We start from the raw sequence: 24,921 nt of genomic DNA, 5'->3' as shown, positions 1-24,921 counted from the left end.
GTATAAGGTGTGTGTGTGTGTGTGTGTGTGTGTGTGTGTGGAAAAAACACATGGGAATGTGGCTGGGGTTATAATGGAATGATTAATGGTTAATGAGGCTCCAGCAAGAGGTGTATAAAAGGGGTGTTGTGGTGTGGTGTCGTGTGGTGCCGTTCTGTCCTGAATTGTTCGTGAGTTTTTGTGTAGACCTTTTGTTTTGGCCCTTGTACCTTTTTTTTTTTTTTGTTAATGTGTTTTGTTTAGTGTTTGTATTTATGAATTCAACGTGAGCGATAGCGCTTCACTGCAGCTTCTGTGTTCCGAGTCTCTCTTCCTGTCGGTTAATAGCTGGGCCGTGACGCTACCCTGTCACAGGTGTTTATCAAATCATTTCTCAGGTGCACATGAGGTGCTGAGTACTAAAACATATAAGCAACACTGTAACAGGGAGAGACCTGGACTGGCCGTCTGACGCATGCGCGATGCTGCAGGAAGGGGGCGGCAGTCCCGTTGGGTCTGCCTGCCAGTCATGGCGGTGACACGGAGAGGTGGGGAAGAGGGGGTGTGTGCTTTTCCCCTCTCTGAGTGGCTGGGAGGCGGACTTTAATGGGATTGCTAACCTATAAAGTAACACTCTGTTGTTTCCTCAGATCTGCCCCTTTAAACTGGAACAGCGAGCAAGGCGGTCTCGCTTTGCCTACCAACAGACGGGAGGATAACAAACGCCCGGAAAGAAAATCAAAGAAAATAATTTTAAAGAAAGAAAGGGGAAAGTGCGGGATCATTGGGCAGCCCCAGTATTTGTTATAGTGAGACAGCAGAGTGTAGGACGGAGTCCCGGGTCGTACGGGTAGCGGCGACTGGGGAGATTCACGCTGCGAAGTGCAGCACATTTATTTTGTAGTTTTTCCTTACTGTGCTTTATTTTCCCTGTTTCTTTTTGCCTTTTTCGTTTGTTATAATTTGTGAGCACCTGCGAGTGCGGGACTGCAGCTGAGTACCCTGCCGTGGTATTCCCCGTTGGTTCTGGATACCATAGCTGGTAGCCAGACCACGGACCACAAGCGCCCTCTACGGGCTCAACGAAATCGGTACACCTCACCAGAGTACCAAAAGAAAATAATAAAACTGAGCACCTGTGTGGTGTTGTCAACTACCATTTCTGTCTCCCGTGTCAGTGAATACCCGCACCCTCCCACACGTGGTGTCAGAAGTGGGATTCACTGGCACTGCCCAAACAAAGCAGTGCACCCACCAAAGGAGAAGGAATGGATGCCGTCCAATTTGCGGCCATGATGGACCTCCTGCGCCAGACCCTAACTGCTGCGGTGCAGGGGGCTGCTCGACCGGCAGGTCCTGACCCCAGGTTACAGAGACCCACAAAGATGACAGCCGAGGATAAACCCGAAGCCTACCTGGAGGTGTTTGAGGCCATGGCGACCTCGGCCGGGTGGGCTCAGGCACAATGGGCCAGCTACCTCTTGCCCCAGCTGACGGGAGAGGCACAGGCAGCAGCGAGAACGCTATCCCCTGAGAGGATGATGGACTACCCCGCGCTGAAAGCGGCCATCCTTAACCGCGTGGGGGCTACCCCAGAGGGGTACCGGCGAAAGTTCCGGGAGGAACGGTTCTCCGCAGAGGAGCATCCCAGAACGATCGCGCATCGTTTAAAGGATTACGCCATGGGCTGGCTGAACCCCGACGCGAGTACCAAAGCCAGGATAGTGGAGGTGATCGTGGTGGAGCGCTTCCTGGAGTGCTTGGCACCGGCACCTCGGCTGTGGGTGCAACGGCAGGCACCTGCCACTCTAGATCGGGCGGTCGAGTTGGCGGAACAGTACCAGGCAGCAGAGCCAACGCCAGCAAGACTGCCTGGAAGGAGTACAATTGCTGTATCACCCCCTCCACTGGCCCCGGAGAAGGCGAAGGGACTGGGGGGAAGGGGTAGACAGGTATTTGGACGGGGGGGTGTCGGCGGGAGCTCCCGGCCCGGGAACTGGGGCAGGGTGGGGTTACCCACGGGCTGCCGCGGTGTCGGACCGGGGTCTCGCGCGGCCACCTTACCGTCGAGCCCCTTTGATGGCTCCAGTGTTTCCACCCCTTGTTGAAGCTCCGGGACGAGAAACCAGCCCACCAAGGTGTTGGACGTGCAGGGAGGTGGGCCACATCGCGCGGGACTGCCCCGTGATGGAATGTGACCTCAGCCGACCAGGTAAGCATGTTCAATTACCTCAGTCACTCCAGCAGACGGGTTTTGTTATTCCTGTAACCGTGGATGGTACACAAACCCAGGCGCTCCTGGATTCAGGGTGTGGTCAGTCCCTAATACAGGATAGCCTAATCTCACCGGGGCATAAACAAATATTGGGTCGGGTGCATATTAAATGTATTCATGGGGATGTACGCTCTTATCCTAAGGTTAGCATAACGATGAAAATTGGCCAGCAGATGACACAGGTGCAGGTGGGGTTGTGCCCTCGATTGCCGGTCCCGGTAGTTCTGGGACGGGACTGTGGGCAATTCAAAAGTTGGTTGGCTGCCCTGACGGCCCCGTCCTCCCTATTGGCTAAGAAAGAGGAAGTAATTGGAGAGATCTTTCCCTTTCGCGACCCGGAGTGGTTTTGTCATAAATTTAAACCCCGTAAAACTAAACGGGAGCGCCGGGCTGCTAAGAATGAGGGCTGGCAGTGGAAGGGGCTTGAGAAGTTTCAGGTGGGGGCGATTGGTGAAGAGTCTGGGGGGGAGACCGCGGAGCCAGCGCAGGGGTCTGGTTCGGCTGCCTCCGCTCAGGACCGACCTGATCCCGAGCTGGAAGCCATGGGAGCTGATTTTTTAGCTCGTTCCCGTGACTTCCGACTCGAGCAAGGGCGTGACGACGTGCTGGGCAGGCTCTTTGACCAAGCAGCGGTGGTTAATGGTCGGGTGGTCGAGCCCAGGCGCGCCGCCACGTACCCTCACTTTGAAATCGCTCGAGACCTCCTGTACCGTGTTGACAAATTGCCCCAGACCGGGGAAGTGCGTCACCAGTTGCTGATTCCTCATCCCTTTAAGGAGGATTTACTGCGGCTGGCTCACGCTATTCCTTTGTCTGGTCATCTGGGTAGGGATAAGACTAAAGCAAGGCTTGTGTCACGGTTCTACTGGATGGGGCTGGATGGTGACGTCAGACGTTTTTGCGAACGTTGTGGGGAGTGTCAGAAGGCTAGTCCTAGAGCCGTCCCACGAGCCCCACTGGTGCCGTTGCCCCTAGTGGAAGCTCCGTTTGAGCGTATTGGAATGGATTTGGTTGGGCCGCTGGAGAAGAGTGCGGCGGGATACACACACCTATTGGTCATTCTGGATTACGCCACGCGTTATCCCGAGGCCATTCCCCTTCGCTCTGCCTCAGCCAAATCTGTTGCCAACGAGCTTGTGAAGGTCTTTTCCCGAGTAGGGATTCCCAAAGAAATACTAACCGACCAAGGCACCAACTTTATGTCCCGACTAATCCGCGGAACATGTAAACTTTTGGGGATTAAGACCATTAGGACCTCGGTGTTTCATCCTCAGACCGATGGTCTTGTGGAGCGTTTTAATAAAACCCTTAAGAACATGTTGCGCAGATTTATTAATAGTGATGTGCGTTACTGGGACCAGCTGATTCCTCCCCTTCTCTTTGCGATCAGAGAGGTACCCCAGGCTTCCACGGGTTTTTCGCCATTCGAGCTGCTGTATGGGCGAAGACCCCGGGGTGTGCTCGATCTGGTCCGAGAGATGTGGGAGGAACAGCAGGACAATTCGACTAATACAGTCCGGTATGTGTTGGACCTGCGCAAACGTCTTGAGTCTGTGGGAAAATGGGCGCATGACAATTTGCAGCAGGCTCAGCACAGACAGGAGACGCAATACAACCGAGGAGCCCGGTTGCGCACATTTCAGCCGGGGGATAAAGTACTTCTATTATTACCCAGTTCTGAGTCGAAACTTCTGGCTAAGTGGCAAGGACCCTTTGAGGTTACACGCCGGGTTGGGAAGGTGGACTATGAGATCTGCCAGCCGGAGCGACGGAGAGAGAAACACATTTATCATATAAACCTCTTGAAGCCCTGGCTGCAACCGGAGGCATTGGTAGTGGCGCAGGCAGATGACGTCACAGACCTGGGACCTGATCTTTCTGTGGTGGCGAAAACAGGGTCGGTACAGATTGCAGAAAATCTGACACCAACACAGAAATGTCAGGCTCGGGCCCTTGTGACGGAATTTCCTGATGTGTTTTCTCCCGTCCCGGGCCGGACTCGAGTAGCCCACCATCACATTGAGACTGAGCCGGGGGCGCTAGTTCGCCAGAGGCCGTACCGCATACCTGAGCGCAAGAGACAGGTAATAAAAACGGAAATTGACGAAATGCTCAGACTGGGGGTAATAGAGGAGTCCCAAAGTGACTGGAACAGTCCGATTGTTTTAGTGGATAAGCCGGACGGGTCCACACGATTTTGTATTGACTTTAGGCGAGTTAATGAAAAATCGAGGTTTGACGCTTATCCTATGCCCCGGGTAGATGAATTGCTGGAGCGTCTAGGCACGGCTCATTTTATGACGACACTGGATTTAACGAAGGGGTACTGGCAGATACCCCTGACCCCGGAATCCAGAGAGAGGACGGCGTTTTCGACTCCCTTCGGGTTATACCAATTTAGGACCATGCCCTTTGGGTTGCACGGAGCACCAGCCACTTTTCAGCGGATGATGGATCGCATTTTGCGGCCCCATCAGCAGTACGCCGCTGCTTACATAGATGACGTGGTTATCCACAGTGAGGATTGGCCGAGTCATCTGTGTAAGGTAGCGGCGGTATTGCAATCCTTGCGGGAGGCTGGGCTCACTGCTAACCCAAAGAAATGTGCCATTGGGAAGAGTGAGTCGGAGTATTTGGGGTATCGAGTAGGGGGCGGCCAGATCAGACCGCTGATTGCTAAGGTGAAAGCCTTGGCTGACTGGCCGGTCCCTACGACCAAAACCCAGGTGCGCTCTTTCTTGGGACTAGCGGGCTATTACAGGAAGTTCATTCCGAACTTTGCCACGCTCGCTGCTCCCTTGACAGACCTCACCCGGAAGGCTGCCCCAAATACGGTTCAGTGGACGGAGCCGTGCCAGAGGGCCTTTCTCGCTCTGAAGCGAAGGCTGTGTAGCAAGCCAGTGCTATGCAGTCCTGATTTCAGCAAGAGGTTCACCCTGCAGACGGATGCGTCAGAGACAGGTCTCGGGGCAGTGTTGTCTCAGGAGGTGCGGGGAAGCGAGCACCCGGTCCTGTATATCAGCAGGAAGCTCCTTCCCCGTGAAAAGAACTATAGTACCATCGAGAAGGAGTGTCTCGCGGTAAAATGGGCAGTCGAGTCACTCCGGTACTACCTCCTGGGGCGACACTTCACCCTGGTGACAGATCATGCCCCCTTGGCATGGCTTCACCGGATGAAAAATAACAATGCCAGAATCACGCGGTGGTACTTGGCCCTGCAGCCCTATGCCTTCAGGGTTGTCCACCGAGCAGGTAAGCTCCATCTAAATGCTGATTTTTTCTCTCGGGAAGGCATGGGGGTGTAGGATTTCGAATGGACCGGTGGTGCCATTCTGGGGGGGAGGATATGTAACAGGGAGAGACCTGGACTGGCCGTCTGACGCATGCGCGATGCTGCAGGAAGGGGGCGGCAGTCCCGTTGGGTCTGCCTGCCAGTCATGGCGGTGACACGGAGAGGTGGGGAAGAGGGGGTGTGTGCTTTTCCCCTCTCTGAGTGGCTGGGAGGCGGACTTTAATGGGATTGCTAACCTATAAAGTAACACTCTGTTGTTTCCTCAGATCTGCCCCTTTAAACTGGAACAGCGAGCAAGGCGGTCTCGCTTTGCCTACCAACAGACGGGAGGATAACAAACGCCCGGAAAGAAAATCAAAGAAAATAATTTTAAAGAAAGAAAGGGGAAAGTGCGGGATCATTGGGCAGCCCCAGTATTTGTTATAGTGAGACAGCAGAGTGTAGGACGGAGTCCCGGGTCGTACGGGTAGCGGCGACTGGGGAGATTCACGCTGCGAAGTGCAGCACATTTATTTTGTAGTTTTTCCTTACTGTGCTTTATTTTCCCTGTTTCTTTTTGCCTTTTTCGTTTGTTATAATTTGTGAGCACCTGCGAGTGCGGGACTGCAGCTGAGTACCCTGCCGTGGTATTCCCCGTTGGTTCTGGATACCATAGCTGGTAGCCAGACCACGGACCACAAGCGCCCTCTACGGGCTCAACGAAATCGGTACACCTCACCAGAGTACCAAAAGAAAATAATAAAACTGAGCACCTGTGTGGTGTTGTCAACTACCATTTCTGTCTCCCGTGTCAGTGAATACCCGCACCCTCCCACAAACACCTTAAGTCAAAAGTGGTAAGAATGTGTTTTATATAGCCTTGTAGAAATGCATAGTTAGGAACTTAAATCACTATTTAAAAAGAAAACAATACACTGTTTGTTTGTTTGTACTTCTTCTGATTTATTATCCATTGTTGCAATATTATGTAACACAGAATTTTGTGAAAATAAGCTGTTCCTTGCATGACTGATGCATTTGTTATGTTAGTGGATTATCTGTTGTGTTAGTATTGCAATGACTATATGGCACACTGAGTAAAGGGAGGTATTATATGACAACAGCTTTACTCTCCTTTTTTAAAGTCCTGTTTTTTAATACATGACAATGAAAGATACTGTACAGTGTGAACATTTGGCTTTCACTCCGAGCTTGACAGTCATATTGCTATGTTAAGCTGCAAATTAAAAAGTGTCCTGCATATATGGAGCATACATAGATATGGAATCCCAATGAAAGCTAGTGGAAAGAAAACTCAGCTTGTGATATAATGTGTATTATGTATATGCTGCATCCAAGCTCTGACTTTGATAGAGAACTAAAAGGAGTCTGTGAACAGTGAAAAATGGTCAGATGACTTTAACCCAATTGAAACACCTCGCAGGTGCCACGCTGAATCAGTGCAGTCTTGCATCTTTTTGACAGCTTTCTGGAAGGTAGTTCTACCCACCCCCCTTCCTCCCTCCCTCCACCACTGTATAGAATGCCAAGACCAATCCCTTTGCAATCCACATCTGGAAACGGAGTACACTCAGTGCAACTTGCAGGTCTCCCAGAGGATTTCAAGCTACTGGATCACAGAGAGATGACACACAGAAGCCACAGGGCCAGTGTTGCAATGCTTGCCAAAAAGCATTGCTTCCATAAGCAGTTTTATACAGGTGTTTTCTAAATTAAATCTCTCTCTCTCTGGGGTGAAGTGCCTGAGTGCAGTAAAGTTCTTTTATGAGCAGTATTTTCCAAGAAACATTTTAATGTAAAAACAACATTTGTGAATTTGCATTTTCATGACTAGAACAGATTGTACTGTAGCAGCCCAGCAGAAAGGACATGCTGGTGTGGAAAACTGGATTACAGTGGTGCAAGCAGGACCTTGAAGGCAGAAAATAAGGGATGAAAGTCCATACTGTACGCTTATGGAAATAAATACAAACATGTTTACTTACAAATCAAAGACTAGGTAATGATACCCCTCTTCTGATATGCTGTCATGGAGTCTCACTGTGGAAAGAGAGATGCTGATTAAAAACAGCACAGACACCTACAACCAACCCAACCCACCAAATATAAGCATTTTCTTCTTTTAACAAGAAAACATTTTAAGTATCATGCATCATAATATGGTTTTGCCATCAGAGGGCCACACAATGTAATGACAACAAATACCTTAAGGGAAAAATGAAATCAAATTTAACATTCTGGGGTCTATTCAATTGTATAAATGATTAATAAGGACTCTAAGGTTATGAAAATCAAACATCCAACACTACATATTAGTCTCTTCATTTGTGTCAGCAAAGAATAAAAAATGTTCATATTTAAATGGTTTAAGTGATGACAGTATTCCAATTTACAGCTGTTTATATTAATTGAACAGACCCTTGTATTTGCAAACTGATTAGTCTTTACTACACTTACTTGAATGGACATTTGTTACCCATCATTTTTAAGATCCATTATACTAAAGTACTGTACATTTAATGCAGGGTTTTGAACACAGACATTTTGTAACTTAGTACAGCGCAATGCCTCTGCGTACACTTTGTAAGGATATTTGCAGCATTGCAGGCTTTGTGTTTATACACTGGAGAGCAACAGTACAGATAGCTCCCTTTCATCCTTTGTTTTCCTGGTGCCATTTATTGTGTAGTTCCTTTAAATAACTCTCCTGCCTGATCCAGGATCTATCATTTTTTTTAACAAAATTTCAGATCATCCACATAAAATATTGCTACAAAATGATGTTGTTATTCTGGGGAACTGAATCACCCAGTAAGTTTCAACTGAAATAACCACTCATACAAGTCCAAACAAATAACTCATGCAGCCATCACAAGAAGACTTTTACCAACCCAGGCTATCAGCACTATGTTAAACCCACAGAGATCTGTTAGTCATGTTAGTAGTGATAAAAGAACACTGGTTTAACACAACGTAACTCACTGCATGAAAAAGCTAAATGAGACTCACAGATCACTTTGTACAGATACTGTGCTGCACTTGTGGCAGAACCTCTAACTGAGTGCATCAACAGTGCTGGTAGCACTGACATTGGAGCACATTTCAAGAATTACTCAAAAACAATATATATATATATATATATTGTAACCGAGTATTGTAATCACAGTAACCAAGTGATTAAAGTGATGGGTAAATTCCAAGCAAATACAATTATGTAAGCAGTTTATTGCAGTAATAATTCTGATCTTGCACCAACGATATGTTGTTGTTTTGCTAAAAAAAAACTGGCCCCATGAAAGTTGCAGTACAAATGTAGACCTTAAAGTGTAAGAGATGTGTCTGCTCTTATACTGGTAAATAGTATAGCAACTGAACTAGAGTTTCAATCCCATCAATAAAACACATCACACAATGTTAAAAGAAACAAGGTGGGAATGAAGGCAGCAGGCTTGGCATGGCTGTCAGTGCTGTTTGCTCAGCGGAGGGATGTGTAAATAGAACAATGACATGTAATCTTACTATTAATAAATTAGCTGAGAGAAGGGGTGTAGGCTTTTATCTAAACCAATACAGAATCACCTATATTTCTTAATGTTGCTTACATAACTGATTCAAATTAAGGATGTTGTTTATTTACATTAACTGCCATTAGTTTATTGTTGGTTTGAATGAGATTAGTTTGAATGCTTTTGGCTTTTATAATAGAGCTAGGTGATATTACACTATACTGTAGTACACAAAGAGGGACACTTTCCTCTAGCACATTCGTTTGTAGTGTAATAATGTAGAAAGCACTCAGTTTAAACAAAAATGACTTGACCCTAAGAAGATTGTGGTAAAGCAATACAAATGTCAGATATGAAGGCTAATCACGTCTTTAAATTAAAGCAGCAAAACGCTCTGTTGGATATAAAACAATGCTGCCATTCCAGTTTGGGTACACTTCCAATAAATTAAGCTGCAGATATATAAAAACAGTTCTTTTTAACACAGTCAGTCAAACTAAACAGGTCAAACAGGTGCTTATGAATGCCATCTGCAAACTTTGTTGTAAGTTCATTGTGAAGCAAAAAACTTTTTTTTCTTTCCCATATGCTTCTTGTTTTATATACTGACACAAATGCACATGTCAAACGTAAGTAGCCTACATGATAGTACTGATTTTTTTTTTTTTTACAAACCAAGAATATTAAATTAAGCAGACAAGTATGTTTTCGTTGACTTCTAGCTGAATGAATTAGTAACTATTAACAAATGTAAACCATTTTCACTTATCCCACTGTATCATCTGATTTTAAGCATACAGCTGAACCTTCAGTGAATGTACTAAAGCTGAGACAGCAACGAAGTCGGCTTTCTAATAAACTGGAATAATGTATCTCTAAACAAAACTATGTAGCCAATATAAGGGGTAGAAAAACCCAACCACTTGAAATCGGTAAGCGTTTCAGACAAGGGTCGAGAGAGAGAGAGGGAGGGAGAGAGAGAGAGAGAAAGAGAGAGAGAGAGAGAGAGAGAGATAACTAAATGAAATCACTTTAATATGCATGATTTATTTTTAGCCTATGAAGTTATGGAACAGCTTTGGAATGCTCGGACCCTATATGAAATGTATATATGTGTATGTAGTCTTTCTACATATTCTTTATGTTTTTATTTAGTGGATAAGGTAAAATGTAACTTTTTGGTTCTTGGTGCATCTAAATAACCAAGCATTACTTGAACAAGAAAAGTGAGATGATCTCACTTTTCATTTTAAATATTGCAGTTAACAACCTAAATATCTTGTACATAGACAAATATTGCTTCCTGATGTAGCTGTACCTTTTAATTTGAACAAAATACTGTAACTTTATTGTAATTATTAACGTGGATAGCGATATTGCTTCTGGCTCCCAAAGTAATGAACGGCAATGACCATTTTTATATGCACACATACATTTGTATTGGTAAATGTCAGTACTTTTGCCAGTGTATTATATATGTTAATTATGTTTAATAACAATTTTACATTTACAACAAACAATCTGTTAAAATTACACTGCTGCATTGTCCCGCAATTGTACAGATTTTCTTAACAGTGTAGCCTACATATAAAAATAGTAAGAAGAAGAATACAAAATATAAAATATATATGTTTGCATTTGAACCTGAACAATGTTTTCTTGCGGATTACACTGTTGAAATGCTCATTATTTATTTAGTTAAAGCTCTTATGAGCCACAGGAAATGATGCATGAAATGCGATCCGCTGGCCGATGCAATGGAGGTCCACTTTAGAAATTAGGAGGGTATTTTTTTTTTTTTTAAACGGATTAACAGGTGGAAAAATTCAGCAGATTTTGCAGTTTCCACCAAAAATGAAACCCCTTTCCAAAATCAAGCCCTATATCTGTAGGCTGCCAAAAAAACTCCAGTTTGTAAGATTTGAGACTCCAGTATGGTATTTGTAGTTCCATATTGCCAGGTTATATATACTGTATACAGTGGTTTGCAGAAGTATTCACCCCCTACCAATAATGTCACATTTTGTTGAATTACAAATAATGTGTGCAGTTTTTCAAACTAACTTTTTTTTTTCAAAGCTGTAGTGGTTAAACTGAACACTGTTATATGAGGAGGTTAAATGTCAGCAAAACTTGCAAAGAAAATGTACAAAATTAAATTTACTGGTTGCATAAGTATTCAGCCCCTTAAGTCAGTACTTGGTAGAAGCACCTTTTGCAGCTATGCCTAGCTCTTCAATAATATATTTTAATATTTAAAAAAAAAAAAAAAAGATTTTGTTATATTGGTGCGAACTGCTTTTATCTCTGGGAAGATTATTCTATATTTACTATGAGATAAATTGGCACATTTGCCACAGTACTTGTATTTACCTTATGGCTATTGTATGCATTTTATAGAACAATGCAAGTTCGATAACAATGTACTGTAGTCTTTTTCAGCAAATAGAATGCAAGCCCTGTGCAAAGTTTGAGATAAAAAATGTATCTCTTTTCAGAATATGTTGTACATTTCCTTTTAAGCTTGTTAAGTTTTTTTCTATTTTTATCTTTTGAAAAGACATTATTCCGACAGGTGGTATTATTTGATAAGAAATCCAGCATTGTCAATGCATTTTGAAACTTAAGGTGTGATAAAAATGAAAGCAACTAAAGTAAAACTCTTTTTGGACTTGGTAAAGTTCCAAATTACATCTTACACCTGAAAGGTTGGATTGAACAGACTGCTGTACTGTCTCACTCCTAATTTTGCATATAACAGATATAATGTATTGTATTAACTGAATTTCTAGGCTCTGCTTTTAAATATACTGTACACTAGTATCTTGCTAGTAAAAATACATAGTACACAGCCTATTTTATATATTTTGCATGCTGGCTTAAAACAGAATGGCAGCATTAAGCTATGAGGCAAACATTTTTTACAACCTTGTATCTGAACACTACCATTATCTGTTCATTCAGGGGAGCCATTTGCATACTGTAGCTACCATGGAATCTAATTTCCACAGATCAGCATACTAATTGTGTTCCCACAAAGTTTTCCCTTGGGATGGAAATGGTGGCAGTCTGAATAATGGCTACAGGTGAAACCAGTTCTAACCACAACACTAGAAAGTACTTTTTCTCTCTCCCCACTAATTTCCTGAGTTACAGGCAAAAAGACCACACTTTACCACACATACTGAAGCTTCCTATGTGCATTACACATAGCAGCACATTGTTTCTACTAACTTGGCTTGTGTTTTTCATGCAAGTTCGATCCGCTTTTATTGTGCCTGAAAAACACCATTTATATATATATATATATATATATATATATATATATATATATATATATATATATATATACCGTGTTTACTCGAGTTTAAGTTGCCCCTGAAAGTCACACCAAAAAAAAAACCAAAAAAAAAGACCCTGAATGAAAGTCACATTTAACTCGTAATGAAAAAAACACAATAATTTATGGTTAAAATACTTTTAATTTCTAGGTGCCAGCAGGGAACACTCTGCAGTTTCATTTTGGGGTGTGTATTTTCCATCTAGCAAACTCTATGGTTTTGTTCCAAAGAACACATTACATTAAAGCATCAGAGTACGTCACTGACTATATTACAAATGCAAATGGGAAAAGAAAATATGTAGAGAGTACAGAACAGTACTTTCAGTATTGAACAACAGTCATTGCAGTTTATGGTAGCTGGGAAAGGGTAAATTACCTTGAACTTTATGTCAGTCTGCTTTATTGTCCTCGTTTGTTTAATTTGGCCAACGTGACTCTGTCCACCGGATGTTTTTAAACTGACGACACCCGCCCACCTGCTGATTGAGGACCGGCACAGCCAATCATCCACTGCCCCTCCTCTCAACCAAACCCAGCAGGCAGCAAAGTCTCAAACGAGCGCCCGTTTGTAAACAATAATTTAATCCCACAAATCAACTCCAAAAAGACACAATAACCCAATTTCCGCATATAAATTATACCAACACTAATTCCCACCTGTGCAGGGCAATTGCCCTGCCACACAGGTATTGACTTTTTTTTCTACATTTCACCTGAGAGTGTTGGGAAGTACAAATTAAAAGTGAAATGGTGCTTCACTGATAACCTGGTGCGATGAACTACCGTTCCTCTCAATAGATCTTCAGCAGCAAGTGGCAATTTGCAGGTGTTATTTATGCAATACTATCTGATGCAGAGATTAAGGGGCATTTTTGTGTTTTGTGGAAGTAATAAGACCAAACTAAAACCCTCAATTGTGGTAATTTACATACGGTATTAGACGGTATTAGTAATTATATCGCAAAAAAGATTGTGTCCATTTAATTAAGTTTTAATTAAGAATTTTAGATTGTGAGTTCTTCTGCAACACAATGTAATTATTTACCCTGTTTTCTGACTTTAATGTTATTAAATCACATGTTTTTTTTTTAATGAATGTAAATGCAGATTAGACCAATAATTAAAAATCATATTGGGATTTATGGCTAACTGCAAATAACGTAAATGGCTGTTGCAGTCTTTGCACCACAAACTGCATTACAGTAAACAATTGTTTGTTGGCATCTGTACAGTGTTCTATATATATGCAAAAGAGATCAGGCTTTAAAAACAGGCTTTATATCTTCATTATCGTCAACCTGAATAGCATCAATATGTTCCATTATTACTCATGGATTACAGCTAAGTGGCAGTTCTTTATGGAGACAGATGGACGAGAACACCTTGTGCAGCTTAATGTCGAAGATTCTTGTCTTGTGGCCACCGGCTAGGTTAGGATGAGTTCTGTAATACTCGCAGGGGAAATCTCTAATTCTGCTCCTACCTTGCTTGAGGATTGCAATGCCTCAATAATTGGAAGTTGTTGCTTGCTAGGGGCCAGGGAATACCTTAACCCTGATCACACAATGTTCTTCTTTTCAAATTAACTGCACAGCCATAAAAACCTAATTTTCACTTCTTAAAGTGCTTACAATCTCAGGTTTTGGTACCACAGAATCCTCAGGGCTTGAATTTCATTTTTGTGTGCTGGGGGGATTGCTGCAGCCAATGGGGGGGATTCCAAAATTTTAGGGGGGAAGCAATTACTGGGGCTGCTTCTAAAAAGACAAATGAGTTCTATTTAACTGATCTAAAAAGGTGACAGATCTCTATATTGCTGTTGTTTACATAAATGCATCATCTTTAACCTTGTATGCAAGTCTCAAGTGTATTTTTGTCTTAAATGTAATTAACATGCAAGATTTGGTCTTAAATCAATATTTACTGTAAATATTACAAGTACACCACCCACTCGATATATCGCGGGTGTCGAGGTCCAATACAAATCCACTATATATCGAGTGCTGAGATTTAGCGAGAGACCCATAGAAAAACTAATAACAAATACTGTACAACCACGCCCTCATTTTAAATCGGGGGCGTCAGTCCAATCCTCTACGCAACCCGCTTTTTCTCACATTTCATATAAAAGCAGTACACCGTTTTAATTCATACTGCGGAGGGTAATTGCTTCTCATCAACTTAAGTCTCAATTAATTTCATGAGTCTTCCTCTCCTTTCTCAAATGCCCAAACTGCTGCATTGAAATAATCTATTCCCATTACATAGGAGGCTTGTTGCTAGGCAGCTGACGTCACTGCCCTGTGACATTTGCTAGTGCATTGCTTAAAAAAACGCTTCAGCAAGTAGATATTTAATTTGTTTTGTGTTATTGTGCAATGCATGTGTATATGATAACAGTACTATATTAATGCTTTTTAATTGTTCTGTATATTTTAGTTTGTAACGTGCAGTACAAAATAAAACAAACAGTAATTCTAAGTGAAACTGTCTATGTATAGTGCAGCTAAGGCATGCACAGTTAGACTGTAAAAATGGTGAGCCAACTCCACAACCGCGATATATCCAAATCAGCAGTATAGCGAGGGATAATATAACGAGGGGTGGGTGTATTTGGATCCAAAACTGTTTGGATCAATTGAGTAGATCCCATAAAAGCGGTGTTTCTGAAGAGAGGTGGGTTAAGTCTGTCCAGTGAGGAAAGCAATGGGAGAAAGCATATATATAACATTAGAAATCAAGAGTTACATTGTAAAATTCTTAAGGAAACATTATGGTACTGAAGCTAAAAAGACAAATTAATTTTTAAACCTTAGGATTGAGTTTATAAAGACTATCTAAAGATATCTAAGATACCCTTTCTGATATTACACACATCTTCAGAACATTCTGCTTCCTGAACTGAATACATTTAAACTACAAACATGCTGCTAAATATAGAACAGATATTTTTAGTACTGAAATTGACTCACTGCTTTCACCACTGGGAGACTTGTGTAAGTAGGATATGATGCATCAGAGGCTGTGTTGTCGAATCAAACACATAAAAAGGGAGACTGTGACCCCTTTGCCACTAGACTTTCCGCAATACATTTCTTACTCTGGACATTGATTATCCAGCGCTTCAGGGGAATTAAAATAATGTAGTCAATCTGCCTAAAGTTTGTGATGGGTCACCATGACATACTGTATTATACCAAACTGTGTTTCTTCCAGACTGGAAAACAAATGTAGTACTGTATATTGTAGTTGGTATTGAAGAAACTAATTATTGGGGTAAAATGAATAACAAACTTCCCCACCCAGTTGTTCTGCAGTGTTCATTCAGTACATGGACAACACTGCAACTTGTAGGATTTCTTTTTGAAGAGGAAAGACAATATGGCTGATCCATTTAGGGATGCCAAGATACTTAGTAAGTAAACGGTCTGAGTGGGATACAATGCTCCACCCATGCAACACAAACCAGCCAAGGCTGTTTGGTAGGCCGGGGTCTTTTATTTCAAAACAGTAACTACTGTATGCTGAAACACATGAATCAGTAATTAAACCAACCTAAGATTAATCATAGGTTAAAGAAAAAACGTTTCAAATAAATATATTTTATTAATGACACGAGAACAGTTAGACCGGGGATACATTGTATTTGAACAGTTGTCTACCAAATCTCTTTCGAGAACCATAATATTTTCTTATTGCAGCTTTCTTCGAATGAGAATATACATTGCAGAACATTAAATATCACTGGTATTATAGACAGGGGTCTACCTAATTTGCAATTTTGCGGAAATCGGGCTATTGAGTGGTTATCACGAAATAAGAAACCTTACGTAAATGAACGACTGCACACCGCAAGCATCATAAACAACGTATCTTCATTCTGTAGATAGGCTTTTTTTGTATTCCTTTGCCATCCTGTGTGCATTGCACTTAGGGAAAAAAAAAAATTCCTTCGACAAATAACATTTAAAAAAAATGTTTACACTGGCTTTCTGTGACCTGTACTGTACACAGTGTTGCCTTAGCGAATTTGGCGCTAAATCTAGCGACTTTAAGGGTTGACTTTGCAACAATTGTTGTCAAAAGTGACTAGCTACAAATCTAGCGATTTCCGTGACAATCGGATAATTTCAGAGATATAAAATAGCCAAAATGTTTAGATTATACTGTATTTGCAACATCCTTTTAGAATCATTGTCAGTCCTTTTAGAATCATTGTCGGGGTAATTAAAATGAAATCCAATATTGCCCCGCCCCATCTGAATACGCAAGGAAAGTCAATGCGTAATTTGCTTAGCAACATGCTTAACAACCACAAACCCTAATTTTATTCCATAACCTACCTGGGAAAACTATGTAAATTCTCCACGATTTATGTAGACCCCTAATTATAGATCTTATATTACCCCCCCCCCCCCCCACAAATTATACACCTGGGAGTGTACTGAAATTAGCTAGCTTAATAATAAAATACTAAGAGTGAGAGGATGGCTATTTAAATAACCATTAAAACAGCCTATATTTAAATGGTTTAATTAGTCTTTTCAATTATTTAACAATGTGTTCTGGTATTGAGCTTTGAAAATCTGGTCACCCTATTTATACTTTAAATACAGACTGCATTCACGAAATTGGATAAATGGACATTTAAGTAGATGTGCTGAGTTTGTACCTCCTATACAAGAGGTTTAAAAAAAAAATCAAAAAGCATCCGTCCTCTCAACCAACAGAGAACCCGAAAGGGAGAATTTCAAACATTAATTGGAGAGATGCAGGTATGTGACAGTGAGAGATATTTTAAGTATTTTAGAATGACAGGTGAAAGGTTTGATGATCTGTTAAGGTTGTACACCTTTCCAAAAAAAGATCCTCGTCACCGATCAGAAATGATATCGATCTGAAGTGTACTATAAGTTTTGTACTCTAAGTAACATTTAAACTAATCAAAAGCAATAGTCTTTGTATTACTGGTTTTGGTGTACTGTTTAAAAGCTCTTGTGTATGTTGATATAGCTAAAAGTACATTATTTGGTGACCTTTTCGTGAATTCTTGTTTTTTTTGCCACAACTCGCCCATGAAATGTACAAAAATTACTGTGCCAAAATCACAGCCTTACACATAAGGACAGCCCCCCTGTCAAAACCCACGTCTCATGTCTCCACAGTAATTGCTGCCATTAGTTACCTGTTAATTACAGTCTTTTAAAAGCACACTACTTGCTCGATCATTATTTGGCATCTCATGCGTAGGTGGCAAATATGAACAGCAGCATTAATCTAATCTGCAAAGGAACACTGCTGTTTAGGATATGAGGTTTTTAGGGAGTGATGAGAGAGATTTGGATGAACTAAATGAAGAATTAAGCTTGCACTGCCTTCAAGGGCCAAAGCCCTTTCATTTTAAAAATGTCTCAATTTCATGCTTTTCCAAAGATTTAAACATTGTACAGCTGTGGCCTAAAGTATACATAATTAACTAATTTGGCTTCCTAAAGTAAAATGAAACCTGCTGAATAATATTACGTTGACATATTGAACTACATACCGCTTTGTAGTTTTCCGTATACTTAACGAAAAGCTGACAAATTGAAAAATTTGACATTTTATACTGCACTACCGTTCTGTCTCCCTTCTCCCTTTCCTCTCAAAACACTCGAGCGAGCGGTACATAGCCAGCTCTCTGCTTTCCTGTCAAAGCATTCTCTGCTCGAGCCCCTCCAATCCAGTTGTCGCCTGGCACACTCCACTAAAACTGCTCTTCTCTCTGTCACCAACTCTCTACTCTCTGCCTGTGCTGCCTCCCTCTCCTCTGTCCTAATTCTCCTCGACCTCTTTGCTGCCTTTGATGCAATCGACCACTCTATTCTCCTGTCCTCCCTCGCTGACCTGGGACTCTCCGGCATTGCTCTTGCCTGGTTCTCCTCCTACCTCTCTGATCGCACATACCGGGTGTCCTGATGTGGCTCACCCTCTGCCTCTTGCTCTCTTTCTACAGGCGTCCCCCAAGGCTCAGTCCTGGGACCCCTCCTGTTTTCTCTCTACACCCGCTCCCTGAGTCCCCTCATCTCTTCGCATGGCTTCTCGTATCATTTCTATGCTGGTGATGCCCAGATCTTCCTCTCCTTTCCCCCCTTTGACCCCCACATCTACCTGTCTCTCGGCCATCTCCTCCTGGATGCACTCGCATCTTAAACTCAAACCTCTCCAAATCAAACCTCCTTTTCTTCCCCCACTGTTCCTCCCCCACACTGATCTCTCTATCTCTATTCCTCTTGAATCCACCATCCTCTCTCCTTCCTCATCCACCAAGAACCTCAGTGTCACCCTCGACCCCTCCCTCTCCTACTCTCAGCACATATCTACTCTGGCAAGCGCCTGTCACTTTTTCCTCAGCAACTTAAACAGAATTTGCCACTTCCTCACCGACTACTGCACAGAGTTCCTAGTTCAGGCCCTGGTACTGTCCTGCCTTGACTACTGCAACTCCCTCCTGGTTGGCCTCCCTGTTCTGCTATCCGTCCATTCCAGCTCATCCAAAACTGCTGCTCGCCTTGTCTTTTCCCATCCTTGTTTCTCCCACACTACTCCGCTCCCTCCACTGGCTCCCTATGCCGCTTGCATCCAATTTAAACCTCTTGTACTCGCCTATCGCTGTCTCGACCTTTCTGCCCCCTCCCACCTCCAGACTATTATTTCTCGCCCCCTCTGCTCATCTGTAGCTGTACCCCCCCTCCACTCCCCCACCTTCAGAGCCTGCTCTTTCTCCAGCATTGCCCGTCAGTGGTGGAACGACCTACCCACGGATATCAGGACTGCTCAGTCCGACCACCTTCCGGCGCCTCCTCAAGACACACCTGTTCAGACAGCATCTATAAACCTCACAACTCTCGACTATACTGCACTATATGGCACCCAACTGTATCAGCATCATCTTGTACTTGCACTGAACTGCTCCACACTTTGCTGGATTCTACTACTGCTCTCAATCATAATTATATTTTCTGTATCTTGTACTTGATTTTACTCTTCACCGTATTCATGTTTTTTGTAATTTCTCTTACTTGAAGTCGTTCTTATACATAATTTACTCTTATAACCCAAAATTTTAATTGCTCTTAGTCCAAATCACTCTCAAATGTAATTATTTGCTGTATTTTTTATTCTCTTATTTGAATTTGCTCTTATTTACTACTGATTTTATTGTATTTTATGTTCTGCTATTATCTGTAATGTGATATTTTGTAACAACTGTAAGTTGCCCTGGATAAGGGTGTCTGCTAAGAAATAAATAATAATAATAATAATAATAATAATAATAATAATAATAATAATAATAATAATAATAATAATAATAATCCTAACATTCAAGGTGATGCAAAACTTTTGGCCATAGCTGTACACTAAACCTCCTTCATCAAGAACATCCATCCCCAGCAGGGGAAAATTGAAAAATGAAATGAAAATGTATTGGTTTTCCCAGCCTTGATGGTGCTTTATTGAAGGGTTAAAAAATCCATCATAAATCAAACAAAGACATTCAACATTTCAGTCTGCAGACAAGCACTGCAACCCGGCAGGACAGCTAATAATATTTTGAATTATATTGGCCACAAGGCAATCTTATAACAACATAAGAAAGTCTGGGGTTTTCAATTTGGTCTCTGTAATGTTCCTGGTATTGTGTTTGGTTAAAAATAAATAAATAAATAAATAAATAAATGTGGAACTGCAGCATTTGAGTACAGCAGCACATTGTTTTAACTTTAAACTGCTGGACACGATGGGGTATTATTAACGGTGACTGCTAAATGTGCCTGTATTGGAAATTCCAGAAGCTTATTTTCTGGGATAAAATGCAGAACATCCCATCCAGTCATTCTGCGTTAGCAGTAGTAAATGTGTAACATGTGGGGTGCCACTTCACTTGTGGGTTGTGTTCATAATACGATATTTTGACTACTGTTGTGAAGGGAACAATTATCTACAGCAAATCCTAGTCATTAATCATTCCTAGAAAATTCCACCCCCCAGCACCACAAATCAGCAGAGGTGCCCCGATATTTCTGAACACTACAGTATATTGTCTAAATGTTACATTAGTTACTGCCTGAAATTACAGCCAAAAGGCTTGCGTGGCTCCAAACCAAAAGTGTATAAAATGTTCCACTTAGCTGTCCAAAGAACACGTGATGTCTAGGCAGTATGAATAAAGGGGCTCCCTCTTATACATGGGCCTCCAAAAACAACCCTTCCCAAAGTGAAGTGCCAGGCCACTGAGTAGACATGTCAACCTACAGCACTGCGGAAACACAACGCCTCCATGTCTATTCAGGTATTGTCAAATCCTGAGTCCACTAGTTTTTCACTACTTGAGATCATACTCTTGTATGCAATTTAATAGAATTATACCCACCCTTGCCTTTTTTTTTTCTAGAAAAAAGTAAGAGGATCTATTTACCTCACTTTAACAAATGATTGAAGAGGTCTGGGGTTGCTTTGAAAAACAACACTGACAACAGCCCTTAATAATCCTTTTCAAGCATTTTTCATTTGAGATGAACTGCATCTTGGATAATACTTTTGAGTAAGTGACACCTCATAGGGCTGGAAAATGTATGGTACGTATTATAAAGTGAGGACTGCTTCATTTTGATTCCACTAGGAAATAAGAATTCCCACCACAACTAGCGCTCCAGAAGTCATGAGTATATTCAATATGCTGTACATACTTTAATGCTAACGTATGGGGTATGCATTAACTACAACCTTACATTTTAACTGTAATTTTACTTTGAACTACTGTACACAAACCTGGTATTACAATAAAAACAAAAACAACAATTACTCTTATTTGCTTTATTGAACACAAACAATATGGCTGTGAAGCATACAAACATATTTATGATGCATGCACACAATACAGCAGTCTCCGGCTAAGAGAACACCCCTCGGGAAGCAAGCGAAGTGTTCTTATAATAAAAAAATAAATTAAAAAAATTAATAAAAATAAATAAATAAATAAACAAAGATGTATTACTTGTCATGACGCACGTGCATCAACATACCGGTATGAAATTAACTGAATAAGTAAAAGAAAAGCAATAGGCAAGTGTATGTTAATCGTTAACCAAGCAACCCTACACACGTTAAAAAAAGCAGCAGCAACATACAAGACATGTACATTATTTAACAGAATGGTGAAACAGCTCACCAGAACAGTAAACATCAGTTGTGTCTGATTCAGGTTTTTTTCAAGAGCTCGAACAATTTCCAACCTTTTGTAGCAAGAGAAACAGCGGCACATTTCAACATTTGTTTGCATGCCATTTTGTAGCGATGAGGTGCTTTCGTGGAAATAAGAATATAAAACGAGTCAATGATATGATGGCATTTTTGGAAAGATTTAATAAACCAATCAGTGTACCTCAAGACACTCTTGCAATGACAAGTTGCTTAATAAACAATTGTAATTTAAGTTTTATGGTGATGAGTTATCAGATTACAAAACAGTACTGTATCTATTGTAAATTAATCTCTATCAGTGCCAAGAAGGTGTTCCTTTAAGCGAAGTTCCTGTTCCTTTAGTCGGAGTATTTAAAATGGGAAAACAGTTCTTCTGTAGATTTAGGCAGCCTCAGTTGCTTCTATCTCTTCATGTAATCCCAGACAGACTCGATGATGTTGAGATCAGGGCTCTGTGGGGGCCATACCATCACTTCCAGGACTCCTTGTTCTTCTTTACGCTGAAGATAGTTCTTAATGTCTTTCGCTGTATGTTTGGGGTCGTTGTCATGCTGCAGAATAAATTTGGGGCCAATCAGATGCCTCCCTGATGGTATTGCATGATGGATAAGTATCTGCCTGTACTTCTCAGCATTGAGGAGACCATTAATTCTGACCAAATCCCCAACTCCATTTGCAGAAATGCAGCCCCAAACTTGCAAGGAACCTCCACCATGCTTCACTGTTGCCTGCAGACACTCATTCGTGTACCGCTATCCAGCCCTTCGGCGAACAAACTGCCTTCTGCTACAGCCAAATATTTCAAATTTTGACTCATCAGTCCAGAGCACCTGCTGCCATTTTTCTGCGCCCCAGTTCCTGTGTTTTCGTGCATAGTTGAGTTGCTTGGCCTTGTTTCCACGTCGGAGGTATGGCTTTTTGGCCGCAAGTCTTCCATGAAGGCCACTTCTGACCAGACTTCTCCGGACAGTAGATGGGTGTACCAGGGTCCCACTGTTTTCTGCCAATTCTGAGCTGATGGCACTGCTGGACATCTTCCAATTGTGAAGGGAAGTAAGCATGATGTGTCTTTTATCTGCTGCAGTAAGTTTCCTTGGCCGACCACTGCGTCTACGGTCCTCAACGTTGCCCGTTTCTTTGTGCTTCTTCAAAAGAGCTTGGACAGCACAACTGGAAACCCATGTCTGCCTTGAAATTTCTGCCTGGGAGAGACCTTGCTGATGCAGTATAACTACCTTGTGTCTTGTTGCTGTGCTCAGTCTTGCCATGGTATATGACTTTTGACAGTAAACTGTCTTCAGCAACCTCACCTTGTTAGCTGAGTTTGGCTGTTCCTCACCCAGTTTTATTCCTCCTACACAGCTGTTTCTGTTTCAGTTAATGATTGTGTTTCAACCTACATATTGAATTGATGATCATTAGCACCTGTTTGGTATAATTGTTTAATCATACACCTGACTATATGCCTACAAAATCCCTTACTTTGTGCAAGTGTACCTAGAAGAATTGATGCTGTTTTGAAGGCAAAGGGTGGTCACACCAAATATGGATTTGATTTAGATTTTTCTTCTGTTCACTCACTTTGCATTTAGTTAATTGATAAATATAATCTATTAACATGTCTATTTTTGAAAGCATTCTTACTTTACAGCATTTTTTCACACCTGCCTAAAACTTTTGCACAGTACTGTATATATATATATATATATATATATATATATACAGACGTGCTCAAATTTGTTGGTACAGCTTACAGCTCATTGAAATAATGCGTCATTCCTCCTGAAAAGTGATGAAATTAAAAGCTATTTTATCATGTATACTTGCATGCCTTTGGTATGTCATAGAATAAAGCAAAGAAGCTGTGAAAAGAGATGAATTATTGCTTATTCTACACAGATATTCTAAAATGGCCTGGACACATTTGTTGGTACCCCTTAGAAAAGATAATAAATAATTGGATTATAGTGATATTTCAAACTAATTAGTTTCTTTAATTAGTATCACATATGTCTCCAATCTTGTAATCAGTCATTCAGCCTATTTAAATGGAGAAAAGTAGTCACTGTGCTGTTTGGTATCATTGTGTGCACCACACTGAACATGGACCAGAGAAAGCAAAGGAGAGAGTTGTCTGAGGAGATCAGAAAGAAAATAATAGACAAGCATGGTAAAGGTAAAGGCTACAAGACCATCTCCAAGCAGTTTGATGTTCCTGTGACAACAGTTGCAAATATTATTAAGAAGTTTAAGGTCCATGGAACTGTAGCCAACCTCCCTGGGCGCAGCTGCAAGAGGAAAATCGACCCCAGAGTGAACAGAAGGATAGTGTGAATGGTAAAAAAAGAACCAAGGATAACTGCCAAAGAGATACAAGCTGAACTCCAAGGTGAAGGTACGTCAGTTTCTGATCGCACCATCCGTCGCTTTTTGAGCAAAAGTGGGCTCCATGGAAGAAGACCCAGGAGGACTCCACTTTTGAAAGAAAAACATCAAAAAGCCAGACTGGAATTTGCTAAAATGCATATTGACAAGCCACAATCCTTCTGGGAGAATGTCCTTTGGACAGATGAGTCAAAACTGGAGCTTTTTGGCAAGTCACATCAGCTCTATGTTCACAGACGAAAAAATGAAGCTTTCAAAGAAAAGAACACCATACCTACAGTGAAACATGGAGGAGGCTCAGTTATGTTTTGGGGCTGCTTTGCTGCGCCTGGCACAGGGTGCCTTGAATCTGTGCAGGGCACAATGAAATCTCAAGACTATCAAGGCATTCTGGAGCGAAACGTACTGCCCAGTGTCAGAAAGCTCTGTCTCAATCGCAGGTCATGGGTCCTCCAACAGGATAATGACCCAAAACACACAGCTAAAAGCACCCAAGAATGGATAAGAACAAAACATTGGACTATTCTGAAGTGGCCTTCTATGAGTCCTGATCTGAATCCTATCGAACATCTATGGAAAGAGCTGAAACTTGCAGTCTGGAGAAGGCACCCATCAAACCTGAGACAGCTGGAGCAGTTTGCTCAGGAAGAGTGGGCCAAACTACCTGTTAACAGGTGCAGAAGTCTCATTGAGAGCTACAGAAAACGTTTGATTGCAGTGATTGCCTCTAAAGGTTGTGCAACAAAATATTAGGTTAGCGGTCCTATCATTTTTGTCCATGCCATTTTCATTTGTTTTCTTATTTACAATATTATGTTGAATAAAAAATCAAAAGCAAAGTCTGATTTCTATTAAATATGGAATAAACAATGGTGGATGCCAATTACTTTTGTCAGTT

General features: G+C 41.8%; 2 protein-coding genes across 14 annotated transcripts in view; one reads left to right on the top strand and one right to left on the bottom strand.

Moving 5' to 3' along the window:
- Positions 1 to 24,921, bottom strand: part of LOC117409482 (calcium/calmodulin-dependent protein kinase type II subunit delta) — a 144,490-nt gene that overhangs the window by 47,135 nt on the left and 72,434 nt on the right. For all 12 annotated transcript variants that reach the window (XM_059002881.1, XM_059002879.1, XM_059002884.1 and 9 more), the window contains exon 4: positions 7,532 to 7,586. In XM_059002881.1, coding sequence (XP_058858864.1) covers positions 7,532 to 7,586 — 55 coding nt within the window. The remainder of the gene's footprint in view (positions 1 to 7,531; positions 7,587 to 24,921) is intronic.
- LOC131701947 (SCAN domain-containing protein 1-like) lies at positions 425 to 6,355 on the top strand. 2 transcript variants are annotated; one of them, XM_059002943.1, is made up of 2 exons: positions 425 to 1,759; positions 5,813 to 6,355. In XM_059002943.1, the coding sequence occupies exons 1-2, from the start codon at positions 1,248 to 1,250 to the stop codon at positions 5,970 to 5,972; spliced, it is 672 nt and encodes a 223-aa protein (XP_058858926.1). In that variant the 5' UTR covers positions 425 to 1,247; the 3' UTR covers positions 5,973 to 6,355. The 2 variants fall into 2 exon arrangements, 1 of the variants encoding a protein (XP_058858926.1); XR_009309182.1 differs by lacking the exon at positions 425 to 1,759 and adding an exon at positions 1,949 to 2,191.

The sequence above is a fragment of the Acipenser ruthenus genome, chromosome 2 (assembly GCF_902713425.1).
Source record: "Acipenser ruthenus chromosome 2, fAciRut3.2 maternal haplotype, whole genome shotgun sequence".
Classification (NCBI taxonomy): Eukaryota; Metazoa; Chordata; class Actinopteri; order Acipenseriformes; family Acipenseridae; genus Acipenser; species Acipenser ruthenus.
The sequence above is the reverse complement of the archived record's forward strand: the minus strand, read 5'-3'. Positions and strand labels throughout refer to the sequence as shown.